Below are 13,173 nucleotides of genomic sequence, written 5' to 3'. Positions count from 1 at the left end.
GATGTGATTATGAGCATATGAGCAGTGGCAGCCAGAGAATGGGCGCAGGTGTTAAAGAGAGTCAAGCAGAAAAGGAGGCTTGTTATTGTTGTGATGATAATAATAATCCATCCATCCAATTAATGGTATGTCGTCAGCAAGGTCATGCTTTCAATACGTCTCATTGTAATAATAATACATCTCTCTGCTGGAGACAGATACACAGCAGGCACAAGACCACACAGATTTATCATCATGAGATAAAAAAAAAAAAAACTAAAGAGAACGACCACCGTTGCGTTCTACATTCACTGATTTACTAAATAACTTCAATTACCGCGAAGCCATCGCCACTTATTTTGGTCTTTTGAAGTTTATGTTCTCATGTTTCAGGAAAATAAACAAGAGCACTTTTTTAACAGTGAGAATAAATTAGTCGCTACCTCCTTGTGAAACAGCTTTGTGTATTTCATAAATGAGGGAGCGCCTTGGCCGAGGCCCCGGTGGTTTAATATTCTCTGAGAGCTTCCAGACAGTGAGTGGTGGTGCAGCAGCTGTCTCTTGACCCTGCTGGACTCCCACTTACCCCTCTGACCACCTCCTTTTCACTGGGCAGGCTGTGGCGATGACAAGCCTGTCAGAAGCTTCTCCTAATGTCCTAATTAACCATCTCTCACACACACACACACACACACACACACACACACACACACACACACACACACAGAGACACAAACATACACACAGAAAGGCTTGTGCAGATGCACATTCATAGTGAGTAAGCAGATCCTACTGGCAGACAGGAAAGCACACACACATTGCTTCTGTGAGCATTGCTCATGTGAGCTTTCCTGGCAAGAGACCATACTATATAGGTGAGGCATTACAGCGTCTTTTTGAAAAGCAAAAAATATCCCTCCCTCAAGACTCTTTGGAGGCTTTGATTTAAATCGTTCTGCATGCGTTTTGATCCGGGCAGGGCTGCGTGTTGAATCAGAGCTACCGCTTCTCTCCTGTGGTAACAAACGCAGCACTCCTGCCGCAAGTTTTCTTTTTAAAAGAAACTAAGACCGGCGCTGAAAAGAGGCTTCGCAGCAGTGCCTGCTGCCTCTGAAGAGGAAAACACAAAAAGATGCAGCGTCACCCGAAATAGACAATCCGAATGAGATGTGATGTGTCACTTTGCCAGAGGTTAAGCTTGCCTTGGCTTTAAGCAAGACTCTCTCTCTGCTGCATTGGTTTTTGGGTGCGGAGCGACACTGCCGCTGCTGCACTTAAGTCCATGCTCAGTCAACCGGTCTTGTTAACATAACAGAGTGAATGATTGTGCCTTGTAGGAAAAAGGAAATCATTGTACTACCTCCTAGCGAATGCACTTGGTTGGTGATTTATAGACCTCTGAAGTTGCTGCATTTGTCACAATCAGCATGACTTAATAGTTTGCTACTATAATGCTCTTCCTGCTTCATATTATGTTGATTTGAGACATCCTCTCGTAGAATAGTCTTGTTTCATGATATATGTCAAATTAGCTTTTGTGTCACTGTGATCTCATCGCATTTTGATGCTGTTTTATTTGTGTAACGGGGAGAGCTCTGTGTCTGTCGAGGCTGTGACGAGGCTGTGTGGAACAGCAGCCTGGCATCTACAGTAGGCAAAAATGTGTTAGTGTTCTCTTTCTTCTTGACAACAACTGTGTGAGCCGAACGCTGCCTGAGTTGTCATTAAAGTGGCTGGCTGCCGTTTGCAGCTTCTTTTTGCGTGCGTGTCAGCAGCAGAGACATTTCCGTGTGTGTTGTGAGTGACAGGACCCAGTCACACAAGATTACACACCTTTTTTTGTTCTTAAATGAATTACTGAAGCTGAAATGTCTTAATTTTAGCCTTTTATTCATAAGAACAACCATCTAGTGTTGTTTATTATCTGCAATTGTAGATGCCAATAGCACTTTACTAAGAGCAAGCAAGCTACCGAATTCAATATATCTGCTTTTTATCCGACAGCATTTCTGAAGGATTATCCTTAATCCTTAATCCCTCAAAGTAAAAATTGTCTTGAACTACATGTGTCCTCCTGTCTTTTAATGAGTACAACATAAACATTCAGGTCAGAGATCGGACATTTACAAAGCGAATCTCACACTGAGCAATTAACCACCTCTGTGGGGATACTGGCAAAATCTCCTACTTATTCCACTTTATCGTGCAAGAACATGCTTTGCATCTCCTGTAAACCAACCTGATTAATATGTTTCAGTCGACTCTGGGGAGCATTAATCTGAGTATTCCCAGTAGTGTTTGCAGGTGAGCGTTTTTTGATATCTCACTGACATGTTAGGCTGGATTAAGCTGTAGCTGAGTGCTGATAATAATAAAAGAAGAAGGCCAAGTCTGTAAATACAATGCAACTAAATTACTAAATAATGCACCAAACTGCATAAACAAGCCATTACAGGCACAGATGCATCATCTGTTAAAGTGCAAGCCTCCAGTAATAAGCATTAAATTATTGAACATGGAAGTATGATGCTATCTTCACTTGCATATGGAGTTGGGCTCCAACAAATAATCATTTCTATTATCAATTAATCTAGTGCCAATGAAATCACATTTTCTTACAGTAAACTGCTTGTTTTGTCAAACAAATAGTACGAAACCCAAAGGTTTGCTGTCACAGAATATAAATAAACCAGGATATGGAGTTTGCACAGTTGCCATAAAGATGGATATATCAAAATCATTGCATTTGCTGATAAAGACAGAGTAATATGGTTGAAAGCTCTGTGAAATACTATTTAGTGGAACTTTGGATTGTTTGTCAAATTCCAATTTATACAGAAAATCTGTAGATAATATATGAATTATTTAATGTGTACCTGAAACGATCATGGCTGGCAACAAAGACTTACAACAGGTGTCGGAAGTTTTTTCTTCTTCTTCTTCTTCTTCTTTTTGGCGAGGACAGCCGGAACACTTTGATCAGTTTCTTTTGTGAAAATCCTGACCTCAAAAGTCGCCTGTGTTTATTGGGTCCACTCTGCAGGAGCTCGCTTCTCCATTTGACTTCTTGAAGAGAAAAAGTTTGAAGCCCACCTCTGATCCCTCTAATTAAATGAAAACACAGTGGGAACGCATGGCTCCACACACACACACTCACACACAAGGGTAACCAATGTGGATCTCAATGGGGAACTACACAGAGTTCCAGCATCCAACTCTGTTGTGTCCTCTAATGCAGTGCGATCACACACTAGTTGACATGCAACACGCAGCAGATTATGAGCATAAATAAGCAAGGGAATGTTTTACCTGAAAGGAAGAACATTAATTCAAAGGCATCACACTAGTACTGTGAAGAAATGTTGCCTCATTAGTGATACCCCACTGCTTTTACTGAGCAGCAGCATTATATATAGAGAGAGAGGCTATGTGCCTCTGCTACCACACAGACAGCCAGTCTCCTGGGATCTTTGTTTGCCTCTGTGACTCAAAAAAGAATGCAGATTACGATGGATTTGTTCGGGTGTCAATGGGGTGAACACAGGTGCCTGAATGCCAGAGCACCTGGAGCCTCACGTCTTATAGAAAACATAATGGAGTGCTAAAAACATGCACTTTCAAATGTTCACAGCAAGCGTGTTTCCAGTTGGAAATGTAGCATCAATGTAGGTGGAAAGCGGGGAAATGTTCCACTTTTGCGGTTTCTGCTTCGGAGGAACAGAAGAAGAGGTGAGGAGACAAGGACAGACATTATTTGGAGGATGGTTGGCCTGCCTGCTCTCATCCGCCGTGATTGACAGATTGGTGCAACGGCTGCACTCGCACGAATGCCATCACACGCATTTCCCCAGAAATCTGTCTATCAGCACTGTCTAAGCAGAGCGACAGCCATGACATCTAATCACAGGCGAGCTGGCACCTCATAACTTCTACCTAATGTGCTGCAGGGACAGAGAAGAGAAGGGGAGCACGGCAGACAAGCCACAACGCTATTTATAGCCCCTTCAGAGGCCACCAGCAGGAAGTGGATCATACTGAAGGGTTACGGAAGGTGTCACCGCACTATAGCACAAGTCTCTCTGTTAAGATATGTAGGTGTCTGTTGACAAGATTAAACACCGAGATGCACCGGTATCAGGGTGATACATTTCTCATTTTTTACACTCTTGTAACATAAAACGAGGGCAGATATGCTACACATACAAGATGATAATGAGTCATTTGCATAATGTTTCTACAACATAATAATTACCTGGCAATTAAAGCAGCTCAAAAGCCTCATTATGGGCTGTCCTGAGGGCTGGTTGGACTGGGATGCATACGCTGTGCTCATTCAAGCTCGAGTTTGAGTCTGGCTATCAACCTCGCAGCCTCGTTTTGGTCAAATCTCTTTCAGCTGAAGCAGAATTGCCCCCAAAAGCCTCATTATGTTGAATTAACACGTGAAAAAGACACTGTTTTGACTGACACCTGCCGTTTTTAAAGAAGCAGAGGCTTAAGCCGTGTGAGATATTGAAGCAGGCGCCTGGACACTGTTGAAAATGTGTTTCCCATCGTGTGTGATTTGTCACTCACGCGTCTTTTGTCCTGAGGGAATTGCTGACACATTGAAAATGCACAAAGGAGTTTAACAAGGACATGTGTCATACCTTACACCCTTATTACGCCGGCAATGACAAGTGAGACAAGCAGCCACTTCGACATACTGTACGCTCGGCACTGAAGCCCACGTTGCTCACAGCCAGAGTAAAGAAGCTCCAAAGTGTGTGTGAAATGTCAATATATAAAAGACGGTGTGTGAAATATCAAAATGTAGATATACTGTAGGTGTGTGGCAGAGGGCAGGGGAGAAAGTGTGTGTGTGGGAGGGAGAGAGAGAGAGAGAGAGAGAGAAAAAAGAGGATGGGGGGGTTGTTTATGAATAGCAGACAATGAATGATGGAAGCTCTCCCGAGGGTACAGGCCCTGAGCACTGCTGCGGGGACTTGGGAACACGCCAGTCTCCCATGCCCTGCGAGATGCCAGTTTGGGTGGGCACCGTTCCGAGTGGGTGCTCTCTTCTCCAGGATCCACCGCAGGGTCCCAAGGGAGCGCCTCCAGGCAGTGGCTGCTCTCGAGCGGGGCTGGCTGGAATCTCAATCAGGGACACGAGGGGGGTTGAAAACAAAGTCCACATATCCCCTCTGTTCCTCCATATTAATATAGCGCTGGATGAAGAGAGAAAATGGCTCATTATGTCGGGGATCGTACGCACCTGTGGAAGAACAGGATGATTACTCATTATGATGCTTTTTGTATTTGTCTTAATTGGTGGAAAATTACACGAATAGCATATGGAGATTGAATTTAATGAATTTCAACAGCCTTATTTGTCACTTATGAATAAGTTTCTTTACCAGTGGAATATGATTCTCTGCTTGCATCCTGTCTGCTCACAACCTGTCTGTTTTCTTCTCTTCTTCTCTCGCCCTCGCCCTGCGCTGCAACAGGAGCTGCTGAAACCGTGACAGGTATACTCTTTTTTGCTACCTGCTGTTCATTTGGAAGTGCTTGCTTTCCATCTGTCTGTTGATTGGCTGTCCATCGCAGTATGTTCATCTGTGCATATTTACATTAATGGTTGGTTATGTTGGTGTTTCCTTTTCGGGAGAGGAGGAGAGAGCCACACAATCACAAAGCCGATCCACTCCTTTTGATTTCTAATTCTCAAATCAACATTTCGCCACATGTAATGGCAGATTTCAATTTGTCTTTAGACCACTAGGATGCCAGTTATGTTTTTCTGTTTTTAATTAGCTTTGCAGAGCTCTACGTTGCTAGAAGGTGCAGTTTACCAATAGCAATTATACCAACAGTATAAAATATAGACTACTGGCTATAACTAGCCTATATCGCGTAGACTGTTTCTACAACCTTAGCAGCTCTGTGATCTACACTTAGGCACAACTGTGCTTTTAAATACATGCTTATGCTAACATGCTCACAATGAAAATGATGATGTTTAGCATGGTCAACATCTCAGCTTAACTTTTACCATGATAATATTTGCAAATGATGAATAGACACAAAGAACGAAAGTACATCAAGTTCACCATAAAACGATGTCCATTCTTATATACAATTATCCATAATGGTAAGATACCCGTTTACAATATATTACAGCAACATTTGGCCCGTACAGAACTTACTGTCTTTTTCAGAAACATAAAGTTGTGCGGCTGTCTCCTCCTTTCTTTAAATGTCCAGCTGCAAACTAACTCTTCAATAGAGGAGGTGAACTAACCCTTCAGCTCTTTATGTTATTTACTTCAATAAATAACATCCTCAAAACATGTGAGGTTGCTGTGAATCATTGACAGCACTTCTCTGGTTTTAGCTGGTATTAGTCGAGCCAAATTAGGGGGAAAAAAAGAACGTTTTCAACCCTCCAAAAAACAAACAATTTCTGCATTACAGAGTGGTACACGATTTTTGCAGAGCATCGGCCATTTTATTTACTTCCGAAAAATGACATACCTTTAAATATTTGGTGACTTTCTCAGGTGGAACAGTCTTATTTTCAAGTCATGCTGTAGCATCATTATACAACCAGTTCCTAGAGGTTCTAAGAGAGCTCGTCTCTGGCAGGAAAAAAAAATGGTCAAATTAGTGGGGATGAAATTCTTGAAACCTTCCCATGCGGAGCATCTAGGGAAAAAAAATAGCAAGGCACTAATTATGCCCTGAGACAGAAGATTTCTCACTTGTGAACATTCTTAAAACAGCATTTCATCATGAGGATCAGAGTCTAATGACGGAGCTGGATAAAGACACGCAGCGGTGAAAAGGAAGCATCAGAGAAGGATAGGGAGACACTTTGATTGTTAATGACTGGCTGTAGTCCTGGTTGTGCCTTGAAAGGACAGGACTGCTGCAGACAGCACTGACTCAAGGGAGAGGAATTGGGGGGTGGCTGTCCTGCTTTTTGCTACCCCTTTCATGTCTTTTGATGTGAAAACAAGAGAGGAAAGTTCAAAGAGGGAGCCAGCTGTATTCAAAGGTGCCTGTCTCCGAACTTCTGCTGGAGGAGCCGGTCTGCTAATATTTCCTGATTTCGTCAACTTTTTCTTAAAATTGGTCAGCGTGGCGGGGCGGGGTGGGGGGCGGTTGCTCTATGGCTGATGAGGCGAGCCTCCTTGCCAGACACTTGATGCCAGATTGTACATCCCCAAAGAGAGCGCACAGACTTTTGAAGGTCTGTATTTCCCTCTGACTGTTTCATTCAGTATGTTGTGATGCGGGAACAGGAGGGCAGCCATGTGTAGAGATACAGGCACTTTACTCTTCCAGACAGCTGCTGGAATGAGTGTGAATTTATCAGCCAGTCATCTGTGCCATGCCTCTGCCCACTCCCCCTTCATCCCCACCCACCACCCAGAATTAATGACTGCCTCTCCTCATTTGCACCCAATCATGACCAGGATGCCGAGGCAATTGAAAATGTTTACTCCAATTGCAAAAACCCTCCATGTTCCACAAAGTGGCCTGTTTTCCTTTTGATGGGATTGCTAATCACACCGACGTTATTTATGTGTGTTTTGAATTGGAGATGAGCCTAGGCTAGGATATTGGAAGGGGACCAACCTTGCTTGGGGCTGCTAAACCTTATGGAGAAATTATCTATTGCATTCCCTTTCTCTCAGTCCAACAGATTGGGAGCAGAATAACCTTGCTTTAAGGCTGCGCTATGTTGCTGTTTTGACTGCCAAATATATATTACTTTTACAGCGATGAAATAAAATAGACATCAAAAGACTTCACATTGCTTTCGCCTAATCTTCTGCAACACTTAGTACATGTGCAGAGGAGCTCCAGCACACTTGATATCATTGAAAACTTACACACTTCAGTTCTCCACATGAAGATTATTTTGACTTGATGCCCATGATTATCACTCTTCATTTATCAATTTATTTTTTTATGTAGGAAGGAAGCAATTAATCGCTCACTCTTCTCATTTTGAACTAAAGTAAATCATCAAACTAAACCACACTTACTTCCATTTTGGAGGATTCACCACCCTAAGATTTAAGTCCAATTTAAGGAAATGTTATATATATATATATATATATATATATATATATATAAATATGGCAACACTAAACTGGAGTAGAGCCAGCAGATGGTTTAGCATAGGAGGGGGAAGCAGTTAGCCTGGCTCTGTCCAAAGGTAACAAAACCTGCCTACCAGCACCTGCAAAGGTAATTTAACAAGTTATACCTGATTTATTCAGTTTAAACAAAAATGAAATATATAACAGCAATAGCCCGCTGGGAAAATAAGCTGAACACATGTCTGCGTCACCCTTTTATAAGGGGCCACAGCTGTTAGCTTAGCCAGTTAGCTTAGCCAACCATCTAAACCAACAGGCTGCTGGCTGTTCCTAGAAAATCGAACCTGTGACAGGAGACTTTGGCCCAGGTCATTTCAGAGAGAGAATTGTTATTGGCTCTTCGCATTTGTTGAAGAGCTGCTGCTATGCTGCTAGCTAGAGTCTCAAATCACAGTACGTTATCTTAAAGGCCTTTATGGGCTCATAAGTTTACAAAGAAAACACAAGGGTAATTCCCAGGATTAACGCTATAAAACGGCATCAGCATCACTATCACAATCAGGATGATGTTTAAAATGAATGACAAGTATTCGTACAGGTTACTATATGAAGCGTGTGCATATGCCCATCCTTATCTGGTGGGAGGGGCTTAGGACAGAGGAGGGACAGCTGCAGGACATTCTTATTACATTATGCGGCTTTTATTTGACATTTTCCAAAAAACGTCCTACTCCAGCTTTAAGCATACTGTGGTGCCATGAACAGAGAGGGCAAGAATAAGAACGTTGGCATTGGATGTATATTGGGGTTTTGCTGAATCATTTTTTCTTGTTAGGCAATAGTTTTAAATCTGCGTGTGGTCTTAATGTTGCAATTGCAAGTCAACATAAATAAAAACAGTTTGAGGGGGAATTTCCAGAGGCGGGAAGGTAAGAAAAAGGGCCCTGTATGTTTCTTAAATTATCTAAATGTTTGACGTATATTTAGGAAATTATTCCATTTCAACATTGCCAATATAGAAAATGTGAAAAAAAGTTTTAGAGCCCCTTCATTTATTTATATTTCCCCTCATATATACATATTCACTGCTGGCCTCTGTGCCCTTAGAGGCCGTTAGGAGGTATCCCCTTGTCTACGATAGACACTGAACCAGAATCAGAAACCTTTTACCTTCTGCTGTGCGATTTATTTTGGTTCATGTCCGTGAACATTCTCACTATTTAACATAGATTATGTCAATGCCCATTAGCAAGTGGTAAATATAAACGGCATTACAAAGCTTTAATGGGCTGCAATGTGCACTTCTTGGACATAATCTGTTTCTGTTTTTACCCATTACCTTCCTTATATCCTGAACCTGATCCCTGGCAGCAGAGTGAAATGAAATGGGTAGTTTATTGCATTAGACAGGTCTGAGGAGCTTTTTCTCCACAGGAGGTTAATTTATTATTGCTTGCCGCATTCACAGAGTTTATTTTGAATCATGTTAGTTAGGCTGTCTTTTCCCATTATCCCTATCTGAAAATGCAGGTGTTTTTTCTCCTCTACTTTGTAAATGTCAGAATGCAATAGAGGTGTCTGACAACTTGGGCATGCAAATGTGCTTCTGATGTTTCCTTGGGGCTGTGGCTGGGAGTGCTGTTTCTCCGTCGGTGTGAATCTGAGGCATTAAAAAGTATTCTCCGTTCTCCTTATGCTTTTTTTGGCTCCTGCCAGATAAATATAGCACAAGGTGACTTCTCGTTCCGTTCATCGTTCCCTCTTTTGAAAGTGTGGGGGAAACATAGACAGGCTTTTTGTGTGGGGATTTGGTGTGAGGTGTTACGATGACAAGGTCCAGGTCCTGTCTGTGGCAACAATGCCAATATACAGAGAGAGTGACTCAGATGTTTACAGCACTTTTATTCCTAGAGATACAGAGCAGCTGAGCACACGGAGCGCACATTGGTCGCATGGAACCTCAGATGGAGGGCTCTGATAAAGCTCAACCATAAACAGCATCCAGCCTGGCTCATCTCTCTCTCTTCTCTCTCTGTTTAACTCCCCCTCTCTTCCTCCACTACTTGCCATTTTCTTACACTCTTTCTTTGTCTCTTTTTCCTTCCTACCCTCTCCTCTCTCCCTACCTTCGTGGGCAGCAGAGCTTACAGCCCATCTGGCACTGACTCACAGGGCCCACTCTGAGCTGGGGGAGATCAATAGTGACAAACATTGCACATGGCTCTTATATTAGAAGGATTAGGTATGGCTGCAATCAGACAATCTACGTAGCCTATTCACGCATATTTACCACTGTGCAAGTGTTTACATGCAGTCCCCGTTGCAGGAAATATAAATATTTGATAAGCTGTAAATATCCAGACAGGAATGCTTGCCTCCAATCTGATATTTCATTTTTCCCATCTGTATTTTTTTGTGTTGTGAAGTCGAAGGTCAGAACCTGGCGACCGACAACGTGTCGGTGATCGAGGGGGAAATGGCCACCATCAGCTGCAGAGTGAAGGACAACGACGGCTCCGTCATCCAGCTGCTCAATCCCAACAGACAGACCATCTACTTCAAAGATGTTCGACGTAAGTGCTGGTTGCCTCGGACACAATTTCAACCATGTTTCCTGAAATCTTGTGAAGTAGGCATGAAATATGCAAACACATTGGGATTATTCTAAAAGAAAAGCATTTGCGTCTAATTCTAATATATGTTTTCGTAGTTGAGGACGGAGTAATCAATTTCAATGAAGATATGGAGACACAAAGATGTGTAGTGTAAATGAACGAGATTTTAGAATGATAGTGAAAGTTATTGCCTGAAAAATATGTTGTGACATTCATTTAGCCTTAAAAAGCCATTCAAGTTAATCTAGTAATGCATTTGGGCTGTCATTTTTTTCAATAATCATGTTTGAATTAATTCAAACTAACACGTAATATATTTGTTCACATTCATTTGCTACTTCCTTATGTCACTTGATGTCAGGAGAGTGACAATCTAACGTTAGTTGAAATTTACAAAATGTGTCAGCTCTCTTATGCATGCATACTCTAAGCAACAACAATTATAAGGGGACTTTCTAGCGAAAGTTTTTTGAGCTTTACTTACTTAATCATGGACAAAACCTTTCACCACAACTTAATCAAATCATTAAAATTATTTTAATCGAATCCAAACTTTAATTTAAGGTGTTGAACTTCACAATGTCAAGCTGAAAATATGTGACAACTACCCGACTGTATTAGCTCTTAAAAATCCAATTTGTGGCTGAAGAGCGTATTCCTCGCATCCTGTTATTCACAACATCTAGTCTGCGTTTCAGACTTTGGGCTAATTTAACGACATTTGTGTCGTTTGAGAATGTGTTTCACAAGAGGAGCTGCCAGCAGTTGTTTTTTTTCCCCAAGAAGTGTGTGTTTTTGTGTCAGTTTCACATTTCAGGGCATCCTGTACTAAAGGGATCACTCAGCTTGTGACATTTACAGTCAAGGTATCAGATATCACGACAAGATCAGCTCTAGCTTTAGGTTAAACGTGATTCCATCTGTCCTTGACTTTTTGGCTCTTTTACACAAGTCATTACGCTCAGAATGTGGCAAGATTAATATGAGATAATACAGAGTGCTACCATAATGAGAATACTTCTGTGTCCTTGTCACTGTTCGATTTTACGATAATCTCTTAGATTAGGATATTGAACATTATGATTATGCATGAGCATATGGGCTACTCCCACCAAGTTTTTGTATCTGCTTTTTTACTTGTTTGTATCTGGGATCCTAGCCAAGATTCAAGGTGAACAAGAAACGCCCTTCATTTCAGTCTATATCGCATCCCAGCTGTTATTTCACAAGTCTAGGTAGCGAGAACAGTGCTCCACTTCCTCTCATGTGTAGAGCATCAGGGCAGTTTATGGACACATCTTTGTCTTAATTGTACAAAATACCCAAAGCTACCTGAGAATATGACAGAGAAGAAGGCATTCATATAAAGCATAGGTCATGTCATGCTCTACATCTTAGAAATATTTACACTGATGCCATGGAGTAGATAGAAACTGTCAGTTTAGAAGAGCAACAATGAATAATTGGCTTTCACATCCTGGTAACAATCAATATTACCTCTGTACTGTTAAGGAAATCTCTCCACGAGGTTAAGACAACCTTTTCCTATTGCTCTTTACTCAAGCTGCTCCTGTAAACATATCATTTCCTCTGTCTACGTCAATGCAGCTCCATTGACAATTACAAAACACAAAAGGTTTTGTTTGCAATAGATCTGAATATATGTCAGATTTCTGACAGGCAGCTAAAATGTTATCGGGCTACTGCTGTGTGTTTGTGTTCCTCGTAATGGGGTCTAGTGATCCCCATGGCAGCGCTATTCTAGACTTTGTTCCTGAAGGACTGCAGGTTCTTTGGGGACCCCCCTCAGCCAGTGGCATTGTTACCTGTCAACGGGGCCGCTCGACACAGTGGCAGATCTTTGTATACAGGGGAGTAAACAGCAGCGACATAGAGACACACCAGGCGCTACAAGAACAGCAGCTACAAGTGAAGCGGCAGCCACAGAAGCGGATACCTACACACAAACAGCATACAAAATGATAACAGCTTTACAGTACCAGTGAAAGTCACATAAACAAATTTCTATTGCAGCAAATAAAGATGAATTGTGTCATAGGTATAGAGGCTGAGCGAGTGTTGCTGGAATGAGGTATTTATTCGGCTGGATATATGCGAAATGACGTGCAATTTGGCGAGTTGTCATCTGAAATGGAAGGAATGCGCTTTTATCAGCGATGGTGAACCTCTATGGATGGTGATGCAATATCATACCATTATTCATTCACTGCATCTTTCCACAGCAGTTGTCTGTCTGTGTATTGCAAAGGTTTAATGTTTAAAGTGATGCTCTGCCAAAAGACTGTCCTGTTAAACTACGGAAGATTCACCGGCTTCAGCTTCTCGAATGTGAATATTTTCCTCCGTCGTTGGTCTTCTATGAGTGAAAACTGATTTCTAATAATTAACAAATCATCACCCGAGAAAACAATCAGCAGATTTATCTCTGATGAAAATATAGTTGCCGCCCTATATATTCATATTGG

The 13,173-nt window shown here is 41.9% G+C and overlaps 1 protein-coding gene across 1 annotated transcript in view; it reads left to right on the top strand.

Moving 5' to 3' along the window:
* The window catches only part of cadm1b (cell adhesion molecule 1b), a 118,284-nt gene that overhangs the window by 77,404 nt on the left and 27,707 nt on the right, over positions 1 to 13,173 (top strand). Inside the window, exons 2-3 of the mRNA XM_076100405.1 lie at positions 5,469 to 5,489; positions 10,499 to 10,645. Coding sequence (XP_075956520.1) covers positions 5,469 to 5,489; positions 10,499 to 10,645 — 168 coding nt within the window. The remainder of the gene's footprint in view (positions 1 to 5,468; positions 5,490 to 10,498; positions 10,646 to 13,173) is intronic.

The sequence above is a fragment of the Anarhichas minor genome, unplaced genomic scaffold (genome assembly GCF_050575085.1).
Source record: "Anarhichas minor isolate MPS153535 unplaced genomic scaffold, ASM5057508v1 ptg000026l, whole genome shotgun sequence".
NCBI classification, from domain to species: domain Eukaryota; kingdom Metazoa; phylum Chordata; class Actinopteri; order Perciformes; family Anarhichadidae; genus Anarhichas; species Anarhichas minor.
This window is presented reverse-complemented; position numbering and strand designations above follow the sequence as displayed.